The following is a 21,092-nucleotide window of genomic DNA, read 5'->3' as shown; positions in this document are numbered from 1 at the left end:
TGGTCAGGTGATTGCGTGTCACTTATGTCATACGTCTGTACGCGAGATTTCCACACTCCTAAACATCTCTAGGTCCATTGTTTCCGATGTGATAGTGAAAGCGCAAACGTGAAGGGACACGTACGGCACAAAAGCCTACAGAACGTCCTCGTCTGTTGGCTGACAGGGACCGCCGACAGTTGAAGAGGGTTGTAATGTGTAATAGGCAGACATCTGTCCAGGCCATCACTCAGGAATTACAAACTGCGTCAGGATCCACTGCAAGTACTATGACAGTTAGGCGGGAGGCGAGAAAACTTGGATTTCATGGACGAGCGGCTGTTCATAACACGACGCCTCGCTTGGTGTAAGGTGTGTAAACATTGGACGATTGAATAGTGGCAAGACGTTATGTGGAGTGACGAATCACGGTAAACAATATGGCGATCCGATGGCAGGGTGTGGGTATGGCGAATGCCCGGTGAACTTCATCTGCCAGCATGTGTAGAGCCAACATTAAAATTCGGAGACGGTGGTGTTATGATGGTGTGTTTTTGATGTTGTTTTGCGTAGCACTACCACAGTATAGGCCTGAATTGGTGTTTTAAGCACCTTTTTGCTTCCCACTGTTGAAGAACAATTCGGGGATGGCAAATGCATCTTTCAACACGATCGATCACCTGTTCATAATGCACGGATTGTGGCGGAGTGGTTAAACGACAATGACATCTCTGTAATGGACTGACCTACACAGAGTCCTGACCTGCATCCAACAGAAAACCTCTGGGATGTTTGCCATTCCCCAAGAAACCTTCCAGCACCTGATTGAACGTATGTCTACGAGAGTGGAAGCTGTCACCAAGGCTAAGGGTGGGCCCACGCCATACAGAATTCCCGCATTGCCGATGGAGGGCGCCACGAGCTTGCAAGACATTATTAGTCATATGTCCTGGTACTTTCGATCACATAGTGTATTTACGAATGAATGCAAAAGGTTATCTCCTATGTAGATGTTGTAGCGTTGTATAAAAGGGCTGAATAATTGAAACGCATTTGTTTATTCAGTACTAAATGTGAGGATGAAAACATTTGTTTCTCAATTTCTAATATTTCTAGTTGAGTAGGTATTACTTCTACATCTATAACGTATTTGTGGTTTTCGTTTACATAATGTTCGGCAGAGCACAAATTTGGTCTTCTTTAACTTCACATTCTAATGTGTTCTCTGAGCGTCGCACAATTTCTCCTCCTAGTCTGTCCAATATAGCAGGACTAACACTCCCAGTATATGATTTTAGAAACACCACTTTTCACAATGGCCGATCTTTTGAACTGAAGAAATATCTACCCACTGTTTGTGGGACACAGGAGAACACAGAGAAACTCGATACGATGGATCTCAATTCAATTATTCACCAGTTTCCTCAACATAGGAGAAGAACCCTACTTCATTAATTCATAAATAGATAATGACCGACATTACCATTCCTGTGCACATAACTGTACTGCAATGTGTGTTTATTCATAGTTATTGTAATCGTTTTGTGTCAAAACTTTAGACAGAAATAACTATTACAGTTTAAGTCACGATTTTTTCCGTTTTTTATCATTCCTTGGTTCCCATTTCTGGGATAGTTGTTCACTGCAAACAGGCTTAAAGTCTCAGCTCTAGGTCATATAGTAATAATAAAATTTGTGAAACAAAGCGAAGACTGTGTTTCGTTTACTTAATACAAAGAAACTTTACTCACAACTACCAGCATCTTGTGTCCAGTTGAAGGTTTATGAAATTATAAGAGTGGAAAGCCACTGATAAAAAGTCCTTTTGATACTGGTAATGATGTTACTTTCATTTAGAAATAACTTTATAAAAACGGCTGGAGGCTGTCCTTTTATCATGGGTTAATAATTAACCTGTATGTTTACACAAACATTGCGCGTTTCTCTTATTTGATCAGGGTTAGCTGGAAACGTGCGTCTAACTGCTATCGGTTCCAGACTGCCATGCCTGAACGCTTGAATAACAGTAAAGTTCCGGCTCAGGTGAAAGTTCTATCAAGTATGGGACTAATGCTAAAAATCCGCCAATATGCGGAACGTATAATCGACTAAACTGTATGTCTGTGCCCCTAGAGGTGCATATGACTGCGTGTTGAGTAAAGCTTTTCCCTTTGTAAAAGTATGAAGTCGAAAGAATCTCTGTGTTTTCCAGGGACTAATAATTCTTGCAGTAATCTCACGAAATGTTACATTGCACCATATATTGGTAAGTTAATGATCGCATTTCAACATTATCAGTCCAATATACTCTTAAAATAAAGGTCCTCCTTTAAAATAAAGGCCGGTCGGAGTGGCCGAGCTGTTCTAGGCGCTACAGTCCGGAACTGTGCGACCGCTACGGTCGCAGATTCGAATCCTGCCTCGGGCATGGATGTGTGTGATGTCCTTAGGTTAGTTAGGTTTAAGTAGTTCTAAATTCTAGGGGACTGATGACCACAGCAGTTAAGTCCCATAGTGCTCAGAGCTATTTGAACCATATTTTTTTTAAAATAAAGTAGAATACGTTTTCGGATAGCCTACGGTACACATATTGCGCATTTTAATCCCTGGCTAACGTTTAAAAATTGCTTATATCTATATGGTGTCTGTTCTTTCACACATGTCCGAAAGGACAGACACCATTGGTGACCTGCAGCTGTCTAGAACGAAATTAGAATTATATTAATATCTTCAGCTGCTAACGGGCGTTCATATATCAATGGGGACAGGTGAAAATGTGTGCCCCGACCGGGACTAAAGCCCAGGATCTCTTGCTCACATCGCAGACGCTCTATCCATCTGAGCCACCGAGGACACAGAGCATAGCGCGACTGCAGGGACTATCTCGCGCACGCCTCCCGCGATACCCACATTCTCACCTTGTATATCCACACACTACATTCGTAATATCCCACCCCAACACACTCATTACTCGCGGAAGACATTTTCACCAAGTCCCGTAAGAGTTCGGGGAATGTGTGTGCATCCGCACAGAAGAAAAATGTCATGGCCGGTATTGCCAGAACTGTATACTTATATGGATATGGTGTCTGTTCTTTTGGGCATGTCTGAAAGAACAGACACCATATCCATATGGCAACTCCGGCCATGACCTTCTTCCGCGTGGCGGAGCGTTGTTGCAATAAAATGTTTTTTTCAAAAATACTAATACAACCTTTATCCCCCACTCGTAGCTTAATCCTGTCGCTCACAAACATTTTTCCATATCTTCCTAGCCTTAGTACTTCGTAGGATGGAATAAAGAAGGTGTACGGACGGAAGATATATGCGGACCGTCACAACATGGGCTCACCATGTCACTTTTAGACTAAGAAACAAGTAAGGACTGCTTCCAGGGATCTCTTTATCAATGCACCCGATGGTAACTGAGTTTGCTGTGTGGATATTATACATGTCTGCCACGACTATCCGATCACTCAGCCGAAAGAATTCGTTCATGACGAATTCAATTGTTACCGTGTCCTGTTTTTGATGTTGCTGAGCAACACTTGTACAATAATTTTTAAATGACCAGCCCACCCTTAGACTGTATTATTGTTTATCTAATTACGACCCAGTTTCTCGGCCTTTTATGCCATTTTAAAGTGAATAAGTTTATGTCATTAACCTATACTGCAGGACATCTAGCTCAAGATTAACCTATATTAATAAAAATATTGCTTGTGGAGCGAATATTCTAAATTTATGGACAATTTTGAACTTGATCTCCTGCAATATATGTTAATCATAAGTATAAACTCAATAACTTGGAAATGGCTTAAAAGGCCGAAACGTCGGTCGTAATTAAATAAACAACAATACAGTAAATGGATGTGCGTTCATTTTTAAAAAAGTTCTGCTTTATCTGTGTCAGTGAAATATAAATTATTCTACCAGAAAATCTCACTAATCAGCAACATATCAATTAGTATTTTTTGTATCGAAACCGGTTTATGAATCTGTTGCCTATTTTTGGTTGGTGCGTTTTGTTGTTGGTTTGCCTCACACCATCGGAGGACGCCTATCCAATGTACACAAAAAAAATGTTTGTGAATAATACTAAAGTTCAGTGCTTCATTTTCGAATCAACTCTTCCGCTTTTGGAGACCTTTCAGTGTAATGCAAGAAAATCAGATCCTGATGATAGAACACAGCCACACAGTGCGATTGGAAAGAGTAAATAAAGTACTGACATCACTTAGAGTGATAGGATAATTCTGTGTAGTGGGCGAAACAAGTTCAAGAGCCCTTATGGATCGAGTGGTGGATATTAAATTAATTATTGAGTTTAAGGAAACTTGCGGATTTATTTATCAAGGTGTACGTAGCAAGGAAAGAAAAAGATGGACACTCCAACAGTTATAAATAGGGCAAATGTGAGGCAACGTAAGTGCAGACGGCTACTGTGTGGAGAAATTGCGAATTTATGACCTGTGTTAACTACAAAACTGAGGCTTACATGAACAATGATATCCACAGCACCTTCCTGTATGTGGGCACAAAGTGCCTCATCTTGTGATCTTACATCCACGACAGAACGCCTGTTGAAGGTGGCGTGACTGTAGGTTAGCAGCATATCTTGCCTCGAGGCTTTTAGACAGCCTAGTTGTCTGACCAATAGCTCTGAATTCTCATCATTTCCATCATCAGAACTTCAATAAAACTTAATCATCAATGACGAATCGAACTAACTGGAAGTAACCCAACTTCCCAGGGCTACAACAAGGAAGACAATGGTGACCTATTGTCGCTGTAAAATAGCAAGAAACGTATTATAGAATAAGAAAATGCCTTTAAACAATTTGCTAAAAACGAACTTCGTTGTGTTGCATACGTAATGGAAATATTAATTACGGTCTCAAAACATTTTTGTAGTACCCAAAGGAGAATGTTGGAATATCTTCTGGATACTGGCTTTTAGATTTTCTTATAACTAAGAAAAGAAGTTAACGAACTCCCAGCAGGAAAGCGATTCGCAAACTACAGATCAAGCCCCGCCCTGTTAGCATATGCGGACAGGCGCCATGCTATTGAAACTACTCCGCAACGTCACTTCCTGTGTTAAACATTTTTCACAATAATTCCTCTTGCAACATATTGAGGTATACAGACAGCATTGGATACAAATCAATTGTAACAAGAAAGGAACACACTCCAGTCATGTAATTAATTTAAACAATTTATAGTTTTGTTAATAAAGCTGGCTAGCTTTGCAATAATTAAAAAATACTCATGGTCGTTTAGCATAGCATGGAACCTAATATTACGTACGGGAATTTCATATCAAGATAGGTTAACAACCGACTTCTAACTCTTACTTTGCTTCCATTTTGCAACAGCGAGAGATGAATAAGCATTTCATAAGGCTACAAGGTGATAATTATTGAACTATACGAAATAAAATCGTCATATATTCTGAACGGTTTGCGTTAGGACCTTCAAACTGCATGGTTGGCCGCGGGGAATGATGGGAATTACTATGCGCATATGGTTTGGTTTAGCGACGAAGCCCACTTTCATTTGGATGGGTGCGTCAATAAGAGAAATTTGAGTATTTGGGGGACTGAGAATCCACATTTCGTGAACGAGATGTCTCTTAAACCTCAACGGGTGACTGTGTGGTGTGCAATGTCCAGTCACGGAATAACCGATGCGTTATTCCTTGATGGTATGGTACGTGAAGGTTTTGGAAGATGATATCATGCCCATTATCCAAAGAGACCCTCATTTCGACAAGATGTGGTTCATGAAAGACGGAGCTCGACCCGATCGAAGCAGGATAGTGTTTGATGTCCTGGAGAACTTTGGGGATCGCATTCCATCTCTGGGGTACCCAGAGGACATTGGCATGAATCTAGATTAGCCGCCATATTCTCCGGATGTAAACGTGTGCGACCCCCTTTTGTGGGGCTATATTAAAGACAAGGTGTACAGCAATAACCTCAAAACCATTGCTGAGCCTAAAACAACCATTCAGGAGGGCATCGGTAGCATCGTTGTTCCAACACTTCAGTGTATCACGCAGAATTTCGCTATTCCTCTGCGCCACATCATCGCCAGTGATGGCATGCTTATGGAACATGTTATAACCTAAATCGGAAATTTACATTTTGAATAAAGTGAGTGCAATCCGTATTTTGTAACTAATGTACGGTTTTTTCATATAGCTCAATAATTGTCACCCTGCATATTTATTCAACGATACTGCCGTCAGATGTGAGAAAACCTCTCTTTTACTAGGCGACGGCAAGATATATGCATACGTTATTAACATGCTTTATACTATTTTCACGATGTTCTGTATGCATGCAACTAGTATCTGCAGATTGTGACGAAACGGTTTGTGTGTCGTTGTCACATCTGAAGATGGCAGTTATTGTGCCGAAACGTGTATTGTGAATGTTTACACTAATTAGTGCAAATATTGAACTAATAAATTATTCTTTGAACATTAATTATAGTGTTACACACTTCCATTTGACGATGCGTCAGTCCAGTTTGAATTTTCACTCTGTAGTGGAGTGTGTGATTTGAAACTTCCTGCCAGATTAAGACTGTGCGTCCTTTCCAGGCTCGAGTCGCAGTCAGACACACGTCAATGCTTAAGAAATTAAGGATCCAGAAATTATAGGTATAACTTTTAAGCACACTAAAATTCTAGCTCTCTGTTAATACCAATTTGCCTTACATACTAAATCTGCAGTTAGTAAATTAGTCTTGTCGTAAACCAGATTCTTAAAAGTGTGAGGAATACATTGATAGCCTTACTAAGGAAACTAAAAAGTCATCCCAGCATTAACGATCGGTGGTTTAAAAAGAAAAAAAAAGCAACCGTAAAAGTGTGGAAAACCTGAATTACAATAGATAGGTGTCTGAGCAACTGGGCTGCAGTTCCACCTTAGACGAATGACGCTTCGGCGTCTGTTAGCGGCCTGGAGATGACGGAAACAGCGCATTGGAGCAGAGCCATACGGCGCAGCTCCATTCATGTCGCGTCGACTGGCCGTAAAACAGCCTGCCGCTGCACACTTTATATTCCCTACTGCATTTCTCGCGTAATCAAATTACGTCATCACATACGTCCCTTCCTCAGTCTTACCGGGATTCCATGCACTGCACGGTAGCAACAGTATGAAGATCTGCCTTTGGTGTTGCACATAATCTACACTACTGGCCATTAAAATTGCTACACCAAGAAGAAATACAGACGATGAACGGGTATTTATTGGACAAATATATTATTCTAGAACTGAATGTGATTACATTTTCACGCAGTTTGGGTGCACAGATCCTGAGAAATCAGTACCCAGAACATCCACCTCTGGCTGTAATAACGGCCTTGATACTCCTGGGCATTGTCAAACAAAGCATGGATGGCGTGTACAGGTACAGCTGCCCATGCAGCTTCAACACGGTACAACAATTCATCAAGAATAGTGACTGGCGTATTGTGACGAATCAGTTGCTCGGCCACCATTGACCAGACGTTTTTAATTGGTGAGAGATCGGGAGAATGTGCTAACCAGGGCAGCACTCAAACATTTTCTGTATCGAGAGAGGCCCGTACAGGACATGAAACATGCGGTCGTGCATTATCCTGCTGAAATGTAGGGTTTCGCAGGGTAGAGCCACGAGCCGTAACGCATCTGAAATGTAACGTCCATTGTTGAAAGTGCCGTCAATGGGAACAAGAGGTGACCGAGACGTGTAACCAATAGCACTCCATACCATCACGCTGGGTGATACGCCAGTATGGCGATGACGAATACACGCTTCCAATGTGCGTTCACGGCAATGTCGCCAGACACGGTTGCGAACATCATGATTCTGTAAACAGAACCTGGATTCATCCGAAAAAAATGACGTTTTGCCATTCGTGCACCCAGGTTCGTCGTTGAGTACACCATCGCAGGCGCTCCTGTCTGTGGTGCAGCGTGAAGGGTAGCCGCAGCCATGGTCTCGAGCTGATAGTCCACGCTGCTGCAAACGTCGTTGAACTGTTCGTGCACATGGTTGTTGTCTTGCAAACGTCCTCATCTGTTGACTCTGGGATCGAGACGTGGCTGAACGATCCGTTACAGCCATGCGTATAAGATGCCTGTCATCTCGACTGCTAGTGATACGAGGCCGTTGGAATCTAGCACGGCGTTCTGTATTACCCTCCTGAACACTCGATTCCATATTCTGCTAATAGTCACTGGATCTCGACCAACGCGAGCAGTAATGTCGCGATACTATAAAACGCAATCGCGATAGGCTACAATCCGACCTTTATCAAAGTCGGAAACGTGATGGTACGCGTTTCACCTCCTTACACGAGGCATCATAACAACGTTTCACCAGGCAACGCCGGTCAACTGCTGTTTCTGTATGAGAAATCGGTTAGAAACTTTCCTCATGTCAGCACGTTGTAGGTGTCGCCACTGGCGCAAATCTTGTGTGAATGCTCTGAAAAACTAAGCATTTGAATATCACAGCATCTTCTGTAGCACGTCATCTTTGTGGTGCAGCAATTTTAATGGCCAGTAGTGTAATAGCCTTTATTGGTATTATGGATGAGATATCAATGTTGTTAGCTAATGGTGGAAATCACCTGGCTGCTCAAATTCTTTAATGAAATTTCTACCAATCCGTTCACTGGCGTGATTGTTGATGGCAATTTTGTTTAACTATCGAAAGGTGATAAACAATTTTTGCTGTGTTTTATACCGTCAATTTGCAATAAAAATACAAAATGTTTCCTTTAGCCTTTAAAAATTGAAACTTATCCCTCCTAAGGTACGAATCAATAAACGTGCGTACCCTGTGAAACATAGGAATTGGACAAAAATGTAGAAACAACGCGAGAAATTAATGCTTGAAAATGAATGCAGTTGCTAGCCCATCTTGTTTGTTGCACTGTCTTATTTGACCACTGTCCGCCCCGGTAGCTGAGTGGTCAGCGCGATAGACTGTCAATCCAAAGGGCCCGGGTTCGATTCCCGGCTGGGTCGAAGATTTTCTCCACTAAGGGACTGGGTGTTGTGTTGTCTTAATCATCATCACTTCATCCCCATCGACGCGCAAGTCGCCGAAGTGCCGTCAAATCGAAAGACTTGCACCAGGCGAACGGTCTACCGGACGGGAGGCCCTCGTCACACGACATTTCATTTCATTTCATTTGACCACTTACGGCAATTGTACAATGACCTCAGTACGTTGCAAGTAAGTGTCGGTCATGGTTAATATAGTCCTCAGCGTAGTGGGGAGCGGATTATGTCGTAGTTACGTCACTTGGAAAAATTGATTGTGCCTGTATGGTGGGTGATTCTGTAAACAAAGTAGCCGAAGCGTTCGGTATTTCAGAAGGCACCGCATCGGAAACGAGAAACAACAAGAGACACTAACTCTCAGTGGGGACGAAAGTGTGTGTTGAGTGACCGTAAAGGACGTTCGTTCAAGAGGATTGTGATGAAAAATAATAGGACATCTGCAGAAGTCTCAGCAAACCAAGTGCTGCGCTCGTGAACGCTGTCAGCACCAAAACAACACGAAGAAAGCTGTATAATCAGGGAATGGCAGGGTTAGTTGTAATTCCAAAACTATTCATCAGTGAATCAGATGCTAGTAACGTGAAAACGTGGTGCGGAAGCCATAAAGCCTGGAGCAATGGAAGGAAGTGATTTGGCCAGATGAGTCTTGTTTTACACTGTTTCCAACTTTTGAGCGAGTTTACGCCCCAAAAGTGAAACATGTTCGTGTTCTGCTTCGGTATCGGCAGCCATAACGTGGTACTACAACGGCTCCATGACTATTCTGCAAGGTCACGTTATTGCCATGTGTTATATGACCGTTTTGACTGGTCAGGTCTATCCTGTGCTACAGTGTTTTTTTTCCCAAGGATGATTCTGTGTTCTAAAACAAAAGGCCCCCTGTTGACACATCGCCCGTCTTCCAGGACTGGTTTTGTGATCACCGGGATGAGTTGTATCTTCCTTGGCCTCCACAGTCACCAGATCTCAATATTATTGACCGTGCGTGTCCAGTTTGGGAAGTATCGTGCGTGATTGCTATCCTCTCTAACATCGTTTAGTTTCTAACGCCACCGTTTCTGCTGTACCGTATTAGGCAGGATGATGCGTGTCATTTTGGTATTTTCATATTTTTAGCACCTTCTGTACGCTACAAATTGTCAGTATACGGGAGAAGAAGAAGAAATAGAGCTACTTGTACTATGACATCTTCATGTAAACCCTATTAACTCTGAATATCTTCAAGTCTGGAAGAGAGGTTTATGAAGGGAATTCAGAGCCCGATAACAGGATTCTGCCACAGACAGTACTGTGTGACCAGAGAAGTGAAACCAATGGACTACTCGAAGAGAATAGAGATCTCTCAGAAAAAAGTTAAAACTATGTTATCAGTTGTGGAAAAAGGTAGCAGGCAGATTTCCTGTGTTCAGCCTTTTATACTTCTGTTGTGTGAGAATGAAACTGTTTGTGATCCATCAGAGTTATACAAAACATACATTGATCAGTAGTCGCGAAGTTAAGTAAAATTTTATTGGTACTGGTAAATATTCAAAATTCTTGAAATCTACGCCCCCCTCCCCGTTACGAGATAATTACATCACATGCAGCTGCATGAAACAAGCGAAGATGGCACTGAATCAATTGTTACCTGATGAAAGAGAAAAGTCTCTCATTAGTATGAAGAAATTTCAAGCGGGGTTATGATCGGTGCACAGTACGTTAGTTCTGAATCCAGTCTCGCGTGTAGTGTGACTGTGTGTTGTCATTTTCTTGATGTGTTGAAATACTAGTTAGCGCAACCATTTTTCAACAGGATGAAAGAGATAGTGTAGACAATTACAGCCCAAACTCTTTGTTACCAGTGTTCTCAAGCGTTTTTGAGAAAGCACTGTATAGGAGAGTAATAACACGTCTCAGGATACATAATTTTCTGTCAGGCTCACAGTTTGGCTTCAGCAAAAGAGTATCCACAGAAAACGCAACTTATTCTTTTATCTGTGAGGCACTTTGAGGCCTAGGGATACATTAAGACAGCACGTATTTTCTTTGATTAACAAGAGCAGTTAATTTTCTGGACTGTGCAGAACTTTGTCATTGCGGGATTAGGGAAAAGTACATGAAGGGCTTACTTCATATCTGGAAAGTAGGAAGCACTGTTGTTCTTCAATATTAGCAAACAGGAAAGAGGTTTGAATCTGAGTCGAATCATTTACAGTGAATGGCCCCACAGGATTCAGAACTAAATCCGCTGCAATTCTTGATCTCAACGACCTGCCATCAAACGACATAGTTGCATCAATTTTTTCCCTTTGCAGATTACGCAAATTTTACTATGAAAGACTTTGAAAATAGTATAAACGACTCAGGTAACGGGGTAGTCAGTAAGATCACCACTGATCTTCAGGGAAAAGATTACTGCAAAATAGTAACAAAACGCGATGCATGCAGTTTCCGATGCGAAACTCACGTAAAGGTAAAATTTCACTGTCGTAACGTGATCGGATAGTCGGTGAAATCGGACATTTTAAAGTCTTTGAAATGAGGTACAAGGAAGGCTTTTTGGAATCATCAGGTTCTAGATCATGTGCAGGAACTGAATCGCGCTGTCTTCACTATAAGAATGTTTTCCACAGGCTCTTAAACTGAAACACGAAGGTTTGTCTACTTTGCTCACTTTCACTCTCTCATCTCGTATGGTGTTATATTTGGGAGCAAGTGTGTACACTCTCCAAGAAAATTCTCAGCCAGCAATAGACGGTCAGATCGAGCAGCCGTGTCTTAGCGAGCTACATGTAGGCTGTCGTTCAAATGTCTCTGAATCCTATCCCTGCCATTCCTCTACATATTTTCCATCATGGGTTTTGTTGTTGATAATATTGACTCATTCAAAAGAAACTAACATTCATTGACTGAAGACTAGATGGCAAAACAATATGCGCCTGGATAACATTCTCGTAAGCATTGTACCGAAAGGTGTACACTATTGGGCGTGTTTCATTTTCAATAGGCTTCCAGAAGAACGAAAAAAAAATTGAATGATAAACGTGAAGTATTCAAATTCAAGTTGAGAGGTTTCCTTGAGAGGTGCTCCTATTCTGTAAAAGGCTTTTTGCCGATTCCCGTAAGAGTTCGGGCACTGTTTGTGCATCAGCACAGAAGAAGAAGATGATCAAATGGCCTGTGAGCCTTAACTATATATGTATGAAGATGGTATCTGTTCTTTCGGACATGTCCGAGTAATGAGTATAATGGGCAGGTGCACTGTGAATATAGTACAGGACAATAAGTTGGGAATGTGGGTCTCACGGAAATAGTGCTCGAGAGAAGTCCCTGCAGTCGCACATCATATGTGTCCTCGGTGGCTGAGATGGCTAGAGCGTCTGCCGTGTAAGCTGGAGATCCCGGGTTCGAGTCCTCGTTGGGGCACACATTTTCAACTGTCCCCGTTGATTTATATCAACGCCTGTATGCAGCTACGGGTATTCATTTCATTGTAATTACAATAATGGCTTGCAGAGTTTGGTAGAGCAACGGCGGGCTTAATGGCTACATAGGTTTCGACATATTTTTAGTGAACTTGTAATTGAATTAGAAATATCAAATCACACAGTGTACAGTCAGACTATCATACCTAACAGATTATTTTTTTTGCATTCTCATTGGATAAGTAATGTACCTAAATAATCAAAACAACATTTGAAGCTGACTGTAGAACAATTTTACGACAGCCAACTTACATTTTACGTAACTACTACGAAGATAAGAAAAATTAGGGTTTATAAGTACAGACAGTCGTTTTTCCCTCTCTATTTCCGAGTAAAGAAAAAAACATGATACAATGTAAACTTCACCGTACACCCCATAAGAGCTTACGGACTATATGTCGAGATGTAGATTTTGAATAAATAATCCAAAAAATAATAAAGCGGCCATTGTGCCACGGTTGCTGGCATAGTGGCTAAATTGCACAAAAGAGCTAAATAAATTGACGAAACTAGTTTTACTTTCGAAAAAGAAACCTGACTTTGTCTGCAGTATAAATTACATGTTGAGAGCAAAACAATTACATATTAGAATTATTTTTTCCTAGAAAAATTCGACATTACTGTCGAGAAATAATAAAATGATTAAAAAACTTTTAGACATAGTTTTTGCAAAATAGACATTTTCCTCCTCACCAATAACCGCTCACTGTTGATGAGCCCACATTGCGCATCCTGGACGCTTTACCTCAACCCCAATATTGGAAACCTTTTACAGATACCACAAACCATTCCACTTTCTAGACATTTTGGTCTCCTTGGTCAAATTATGAGGATGGTTATTCCTCTAGAGCAGTTAAAATCCTGCCCCCATTGTTGACCTTTATCTGTCAGGCCGAAGCATGTTGTCTCCAGCAACAGTAAATAGCCGAAAACTTCTCTTGTAAGTGTACTTCGTCGCCAAACATATATATTGGCAACAAGCACTATACACGGGGGGGGGGGGGGGGGGGGGGGTGAGACTGCCACCAAACATCAGGCACCCATACCTATACGCACAAATATTGAAATGACTGCAATTTTTTTTCGAAAGTAGGCTACATTTATTCAATGACATAAAAAATACTCAACTTCAATAGATCGTTGTACAACATTCCTAGCCTGTGACAGTGCAGCTTTGAGTCTGACTCCATTTGGTACACAATGCAGCCTATCCGACGTAGACAATCTTGAGCAGCAGTGGATTGTCTTCGACTCCATTTGGTACACAATGCAGCCTATCCGACGTAGACAATCTTGAGCAGCAGTGGATTGTCTTCGGACTGGTCAGGATGAGCCACGATGATCCAAGAAATCCTGCAGGAACACACGTAGAAACTCTGCCGTTTAAACAACGGGGCGCTACTTACAGATTGGTGTGCAGTGATATCACAGCTTCGCACTATTTGTTTCAAGTAATGAGTGAAACATAGTCCCGTGCTGTTAGTAACCTCTGCAGACGTCCGCTAAAATTTACTAACGTTCTGGTTTCGCCTGACCGTGTATGCTGACCCGTTCACCGTCCGTTGCAGAAGGGAAGTCTAACTGGCAGGAGTTACGACTCTGGGGTCACATCAATTTCCTTTTCTTGTTTGAGTTAAAAATGGACTGACGCCCTCCAAATACCTTCGTGTTGTGCTCCAGGTCGATTTTTCGTAAAATAAATCTCTTCTTCAACTTATATCAGCATTCGATATGTATATGACAAGTTCCGAAGGCAATGCTATGCTCCACTGCCTGTGTTGTTCTCTATGTGTCATTTGTACCGCAGGACTGGCACGATCCTTTGCGCTTATGTGTGTATACTATAGATTTTTGCAAAAAAAATAAATCAATTTTTCGGTATTTGATACAGATTGTTATTAATTACACTGAGTAAATATTACATTCATTATTAATCACAAATATTATAATCATTTATTATGACTCTCTCACGGTAGCGTTCTCGCTTCCCGCGCCCGTGTTCCCGGATTCGATTCCTGACGGGGTCAGGGATTTTCTCTGCCTCGTGATGACTGGGTGTTGTGTGATGTTCTTATGTTAGTTAGGTTTAAGTAGTTCTAAGTTTTAGGGGACCGATGTTAGGTCCCATAGTGCTCAGAACCATTTTTTATTATGACTCTCCGTCTCAGAGTAGCACGTACACCCCATGTCCTCCACTACTTATTGAATATATTCAAATCTCTGTCTCCTCTACAGTTTTTACCTTCTGCAGCTGCGTCTAGTACGTAGAGTTCACTCCCTGATGTCGTTAACATGTATACTATCATCATTTCCCCTTTTTTGACAGCGTTTTCTATATGGTCCATTTTCGCCGATTCTGCGATGAACTCATTCTTTATCTTATCCGCCCACCTAATTTTCAACATTCTTCTGTAGCGTCACTACTCAAACGCTTCGATCCTCTTCTTTTCCGGTTTTTCCACAGTTCATGATTCACTACCATACAATACTGTGCTCCAAACATATATTCTCCGAAATTTGGTTCTGAAATTGAGTTGCTTTTTAATACTTTCAGACTTCAGTTGGCCAGGGATGCCCTCTTTGCTTCTGCTTGTCTGCTCTTTGTGTCCTCATTTTTTCGTCCGAAATGAGTAATTTTGCTTCCAAGGTAGCAGAATTCCTTAACTTAATCACCTTCCTGGTCAGCAATTCTGATATTAAATTTCTCGATATTCTCATTTCGGCTACATCTCATTAAGTTTATCGTATCCTGGTTTACTCTCAATCCATATTTTGTACCCATTACACCGTTCATTCCATTCAATAGATCATGTAATTCTTCTTCACTTTCACCGCAGATAATGATGTCATTAGTGAATCTTGCCATTGGTGTCCTTCCACCATGGATTTTACTCCCACTCTTGAACCTTTCTTTCCGTTATTGATTCTTCGATGCACAGATAGAAAAGAAGGAGCGAAAGACTACATCCTTGTTTCACGTCCTTTTTCACAGGACCACTTCGTTCTTGGCCCTCCAGTCTTATTGTTCCATCTTGGTTCTTGTACACAATGTACAGTATATTACCCGTCTTTCCCTGTAGCTTACTCCCATTGTCGTGAGAATTCCGAACTTCTTGCGCCAATTTACACTATCGAACGCTTTTATAGGTCTTCGAATCCCATGAGTGTGTCTTGGTTTTTCTTCATTCCCGCTTTCCTTATCAGTCCAGACGTCAGGACTGCCTCTTTATTGTCTATACTTTCCTCAAGTCAAACTGGTCATTGTCTAACGGACCCCCAATTTCCTTTACCATTCTTTTGTATATTACCTTCGTAAGTAGCTTGATGCATGTGCAGTTAAGCTGATTGTGCATTATTTTTTCACTTGGCTGCCATGACTATCTTCAGAATTATATGGATTTTATTTTTTCGTAAGTTTGATGGTACGTGACCAGGTTCATACATTCTACACACCAACTTAAATAGTAGTATGCTTGTCACTTCCCCAAGTGATGTTACAAATTCCGATATAATGTTATCTATACCTCTTACCTCATTTGATCTGAAATCTTCCAGAGCTCTTTTAAGTTCAGACTGATACTGAATCACCTCTGTCACCTATATCGACTCTAATTTCCTCTCTTCTCATGTCATCAGACAAGTTATCCTTCCTCATAGAGGCCTTCAATGTACTCTTCCCACTAGTCCGCTGTCTCTTTTGCGTTTAACAGTGGAATTCTCACAGCAATTTTGCTGTTACCACCCTTGCTGCTAGTTTAACGAATGTTTTTTTGACCTTTCTGTACGCCGGTCAACTGTTGTTTGTGTATGAGAAATCGGTTGGAAACTGTCCTCATGTCAGCACGTTGTACGTGTCGCCACCGGCGCCAACCTTGCGTGAATGCTCTGAAAAGCTAATCATTTGTATATGGCAGCAGCTTCTTCCTGTCGGTTAAATTCCGCACCTGTAACACGTCATCCTCGTGATGTAGCAATTTTAATGGCCATTAGTGTATCATTTTTTTCACTCGAATAACTTATAGCATCTGTTAAGTCGCGACGTGCCACTGCGCTGTACGGGTGTGCTTGCGTGCTGCAGGTTCAACTACACGCTGCCGTACCACGGCCACAACGAGGAGGGCTACCGCAGCGGCAACAAGGTGGGCGGCTACTTCGCGGACGGCCGCGACGGCGTCGGCCGCAACGTCAAGTACCTGGCTAACGAGTTCGGCTACCAGCCCAACATCACGCTGGTCGACCTGCGGCCCGGCCAGGCCCACACCGAGGAGGATGAGCGCAACGCGCCTCTGCTCGGGTACAAGTTCGAGTGGCTCTACTGAGCGCCCCTCCAAGCAGCCGCTCTCACTGCAGGACACTGCCGCAGACAGCGCTCCATACAACCCCATTCACCGTAGCTACATTAAAATTGCAGATGCGTTCTATCTGCACGTATTTCTACTTTAGAGTATCAACCCACCATTCCCACGGAGCGTTTCACAATTCATGTTACACATTTCTAAAGGCAACTTAGTAGATCAAGTTTTACCTAGGAAGTCATGTCCGGAAATGCCCACCCGGTTGGCCGTGCTGTCTAACGCATGGCTTTCCGGGAGGGAAGGAGCGCCTGGTCCCCGGCGGATTTGTGTCGAGGTCCGGTGAACCGGCCAGTCTGTGGATGGTTTTTAGGCGGTTTTCCTCGGTGAATGCGGGCTGGTTCCCCTTGCTCCTCCTCAGTTACACTATGTCGGCGATTGCTGCGCAAACAAGATCTCCACGTACGCGTACACCACCATTACTCTACCACGCAAACATAGGGGTTACACTCGGCTGGTGTGAGACGTTCCCTTGTGGGTCCACCGGGGGCCGAACCGCACAATAACCCTGCGTTCGGTGTGGGACGGCGGAGGGGTGAAGTGGACTACGGTAGTCGTCGCGGGGTTGCGGACCAATGCGTCTGCGACGGGGACGGAGTCACTCCTTCGTTTCTAGGTCCCCGGTTAACTTACAATACAATACATGTCCGGAAACGTCAAAGTTATAGACACCGGCACCTGTAAATGTGTGTACGTACATAGTGATTCGGTGGTGATGTAACCAACTTTTTAGGATGATGGGAAAGATAAATGTGTCAGTCTGAGGTAAGTGTCTAAAGGTACATGGGAAAATCATTCTGATACCTCTGGGATTGGAAAAACATGTACAGATATTGTTGTTGCTAAGATTATAGAGTAGACCACTTTCAGAGGTCGTACCATGGACCAAAACAAGTAAAAAAAGTCCAGTAAACGTGGTCATTGAAATTCATTTCCGAGAACCTATGAGAACTTGTTCATCTTCACGACTGTGAAATACCTGTCCTCTTTTGAACAAGTGCTCAAACTCTTAAGGAATGCATTTTTGACCTCATGTGTACTGGAGGTTTTTCTTGTACCTAGGAAAGTTGCCTACCCTACAATCTTCGCAACAATTTTACAGGTACATGTATTACATTGACAAGGGTATCAAAAAGGTTTTCCCCTATAACTTTCGACGCGTTCGTTTCCGGTACAGGGACCTTCACATCAAAGTGATGCATTTTTCATTCTGCGTCATCCTAGAAAGTTTGTAACATCATCACAGAATAATTATGTGCAGGTATACATTTACAGGAGCCTGCGTTTAACTTTGGCACTCTGTAGCGTCGTCGGATGACGTTTCCGGACGTGGGTTCCCATGTGATACTTGAACTATTGAGTCCCCTCTACAACCTCTAGAAGTGTGTAAAATGAATTCTGAAACATCCTGTAGAATACCACAACTTTTCATTGTTTTTCTCTGCCTATCACCCGTATTTCTAACGGTTGTTGTCCAACCATATTATACAGTATCACACGCCATAACATGACGAATTATCTTAAATGTTTAATCATCACTTCGAAAGGTAAAGTTAGGCAATTAACTTTTCTTTGTTTGCAGTTACGTGTCTGTCATCCTGACACATCGAAATCTTGGCGCCATAGTACCCTAGAACGCCTAGTGTATCCAAAACATATCGGCGCAGCACACTGATATAGTGGAGTATCGTGCGATAATTCGTTTTCGGCATTTGAAGCGAAACAACACTGCAATGGAAAAATTGCGTCAAGGTTTTCGTAGACGTCTGGATGGGCCTAAGACAATGAAACATTTCTGCTGCAGTCGAAAACGAATTACCACGCGATACTCCACTGAATCAATGGTCCGCGCCATTTGGTCTAGCCTGCTCTGTGGTGCAAGACTACTACGGTGCAGACTGTACCTGCAAACAAGCAAATATTTAATTACATAACTTCATGAATACCCTTCGTATAGTGACTTTGATATCAGTCTTGTGACTGGTTTCGTGCAATTCTCTACACCTCCTCCTTCTTTGACAGACTCTTCGTCACTTAGTAGCAATTACAACAAATATAATGAATTATTTCTTGTATATATTCGAATCTCTCTCCCTTCCTATAATATTTCCCTTTGTTGTCCCCTCTACCAACAAGCAAATTATTCCATGCCCTAACATTCTTGTTATAGTTATATTTTTTTCCATATAGTCCTATCCTCGTCGATTTGCGCAGAATCGCCACATTTCTTACCTCATCATCTTCATCATCATCATCATCATTATCACCGTCTTCATCGTCGTCATCGGGGCTGCTTTCAGCTGGCCAGGTAGGATGTTACCTAAGCAATTTGCCTCCACCTCCTACTATTGCAGGATTTCCTTTCTCACCACGGCATCTTATTGTCTTTACTTTCCCTTCAGCGCCTTCTTTAATCTCGACGAGCAACCTCTTTCATGGACGTCCAACTTGTTTTGTCTTGGCACGTTCCTTTCCACCTACTAATGTGGGTATACGATGGTGTGCATCCGCGTTGAGCTTCCTATAGCTAATTCCATGGTCTACAGTAACTAACCTACCAGACCGGCTATTTTCAGCCTCCTTCAGTATTACCAGATATCAAATGCGCGGATTAACTTCTCTTCATAGTCCACTTCCTTACTTACAGTTAACTCATCTCACCACCTTCCATTCCATCGACGAATCCAATGTCTCTACGCTCTCACTTTCTTGCTGTATTACCATTCGAATTTCACCACACTGTCAAAATATTTTCTCAGAAACTCAATGAGCATTGCTAGAGTACACGTTCCTTTCTTTTCATATGTTTACCACTGCGTTGCTCCACAATGAATCTTTCACCTTGCAGGAGTGTGTGTGTGTGTGTGTGTGTGTGTGTGTGTGTGTGTGTATTTTTTAGAGAGAGAGAGAACTTTCATGCTATAATGAAACTTTATAAGACGGGAAAACCGTGAGCTGAGTCGGGTTTCGAATCGTAAACTTAACCATTGGCCGACAAGGTTCTTCATCACTGAACAACTCAGGCACGCCTCGCGAAACGTTTCAAGGATTCAGTACCAGTACCAGTAACATTTACCAAATTACCCAATGCCACAGGATCTCTCCTACGCTCTTGAAAAAAGTGATCTCGTGGAGCATGTGTTAGCCAGACCCCGATGATTGGTTCCAGGATGGTTCTTTCACACTGGCAACGAATGTACGCTGCAAAAAATTCAGAACAAGGACAAGTTATAGATCCTTTCACGTAATCAATTTAAGTTTGCAGTAAACGCAGATAATGGTCTACACTTCGCTACACAGTGAAAGATTAAATTTCCAAACAAGAATAGCATTCGTGCCATTTCCTGTCCCTTAGGATTGCTAGTCAAAGAATGCTTGGTGTCTTTAGATATTACGAGATATGTGCTGGAAGACTGTGCAACTGAAGAGTGCCTGGTTGGAGTACTTTCTTGTTGCTAAAAATTTTTCGTTCTTTTCTGAAAAGAGGTTCATTTCATTATCAATTTAACAACTTTGACTTCAAAGTAGCTTTTTTGCTCACTACTAATTACAAAATGCTACACTCGGTAACCCGTCTTTATACAAGCATTATCTCCAATTTTTCTTGTTACTCTCGCTTATAAATAATTTAAAGATTCCCTCGTATCATATCTAATTACCTGTATGGAGAGGGAAAACGCTCTAAGACTTCGATAAGTACAAAGGCCACTCCTTGTTTTAAAAGCTATTGCTATTTTATTTCATTTCATGTGGACTGCCCTGTGTTCACTACACTTTTGTGTTCGCAGAAATTATAAATCTGCAAGAATACAGACTTTACACCAAATCTACAAGAAAGCTTAGAGCAAGAGACGTTGTCTTGCTCTCCAGCTTTGGTAAACACGAATCATTTGTTGATATGATGATACTGAAAACAATGTAAATGAAATATACTGTACATTTGTATATTTAAAAATGTAATAAATCTCTTTTGTACTAAACTGGGACCTTAGTGACATATTTTGGTTAAGGAATGGTCAGTGTTTTAATGATGACATCGCTTTAATTTTCTGCCACGGTGGTCCAGGGCCAACATCGTACGCCAGAGGTAAGTAAATCATACTGTGCTATTTCCTACTGTGATTGGAAGCATTGTTACTCTTATAGATGGAATCCGGATGCAGATATAAGTGCTTCATCCCTGATTAATGGTCAGCTGGTACCTACAACTCATCACCATTTCTCGC

At 42.0% G+C, this 21,092-nt stretch overlaps 1 protein-coding gene across 1 annotated transcript in view; it reads left to right on the top strand.

Moving 5' to 3' along the window:
- The window catches only part of LOC126284930 (protein lethal(3)malignant blood neoplasm 1), a 134,550-nt gene extending 113,704 nt beyond the window's left edge, over positions 1 to 20,846 (top strand). Inside the window, exon 6 of the mRNA XM_049984193.1 lies at positions 16,593 to 20,846. Within this exon, the coding sequence (XP_049840150.1) occupies positions 16,593 to 16,833 (241 nt within the window). The 3' untranslated portion in view covers positions 16,834 to 20,846. The remainder of the gene's footprint in view (positions 1 to 16,592) is intronic.
- Positions 20,847 to 21,092: the final 246 nt, after the last annotated feature.

This window comes from Schistocerca gregaria, chromosome 8, assembly GCF_023897955.1.
Source record: "Schistocerca gregaria isolate iqSchGreg1 chromosome 8, iqSchGreg1.2, whole genome shotgun sequence".
Lineage (NCBI taxonomy): Eukaryota > Metazoa > Arthropoda > Insecta > Orthoptera > Acrididae > Schistocerca > Schistocerca gregaria.
Note: the sequence above shows the minus strand (reverse complement) of the source record. Positions and strands in the feature narration are given on the sequence as shown.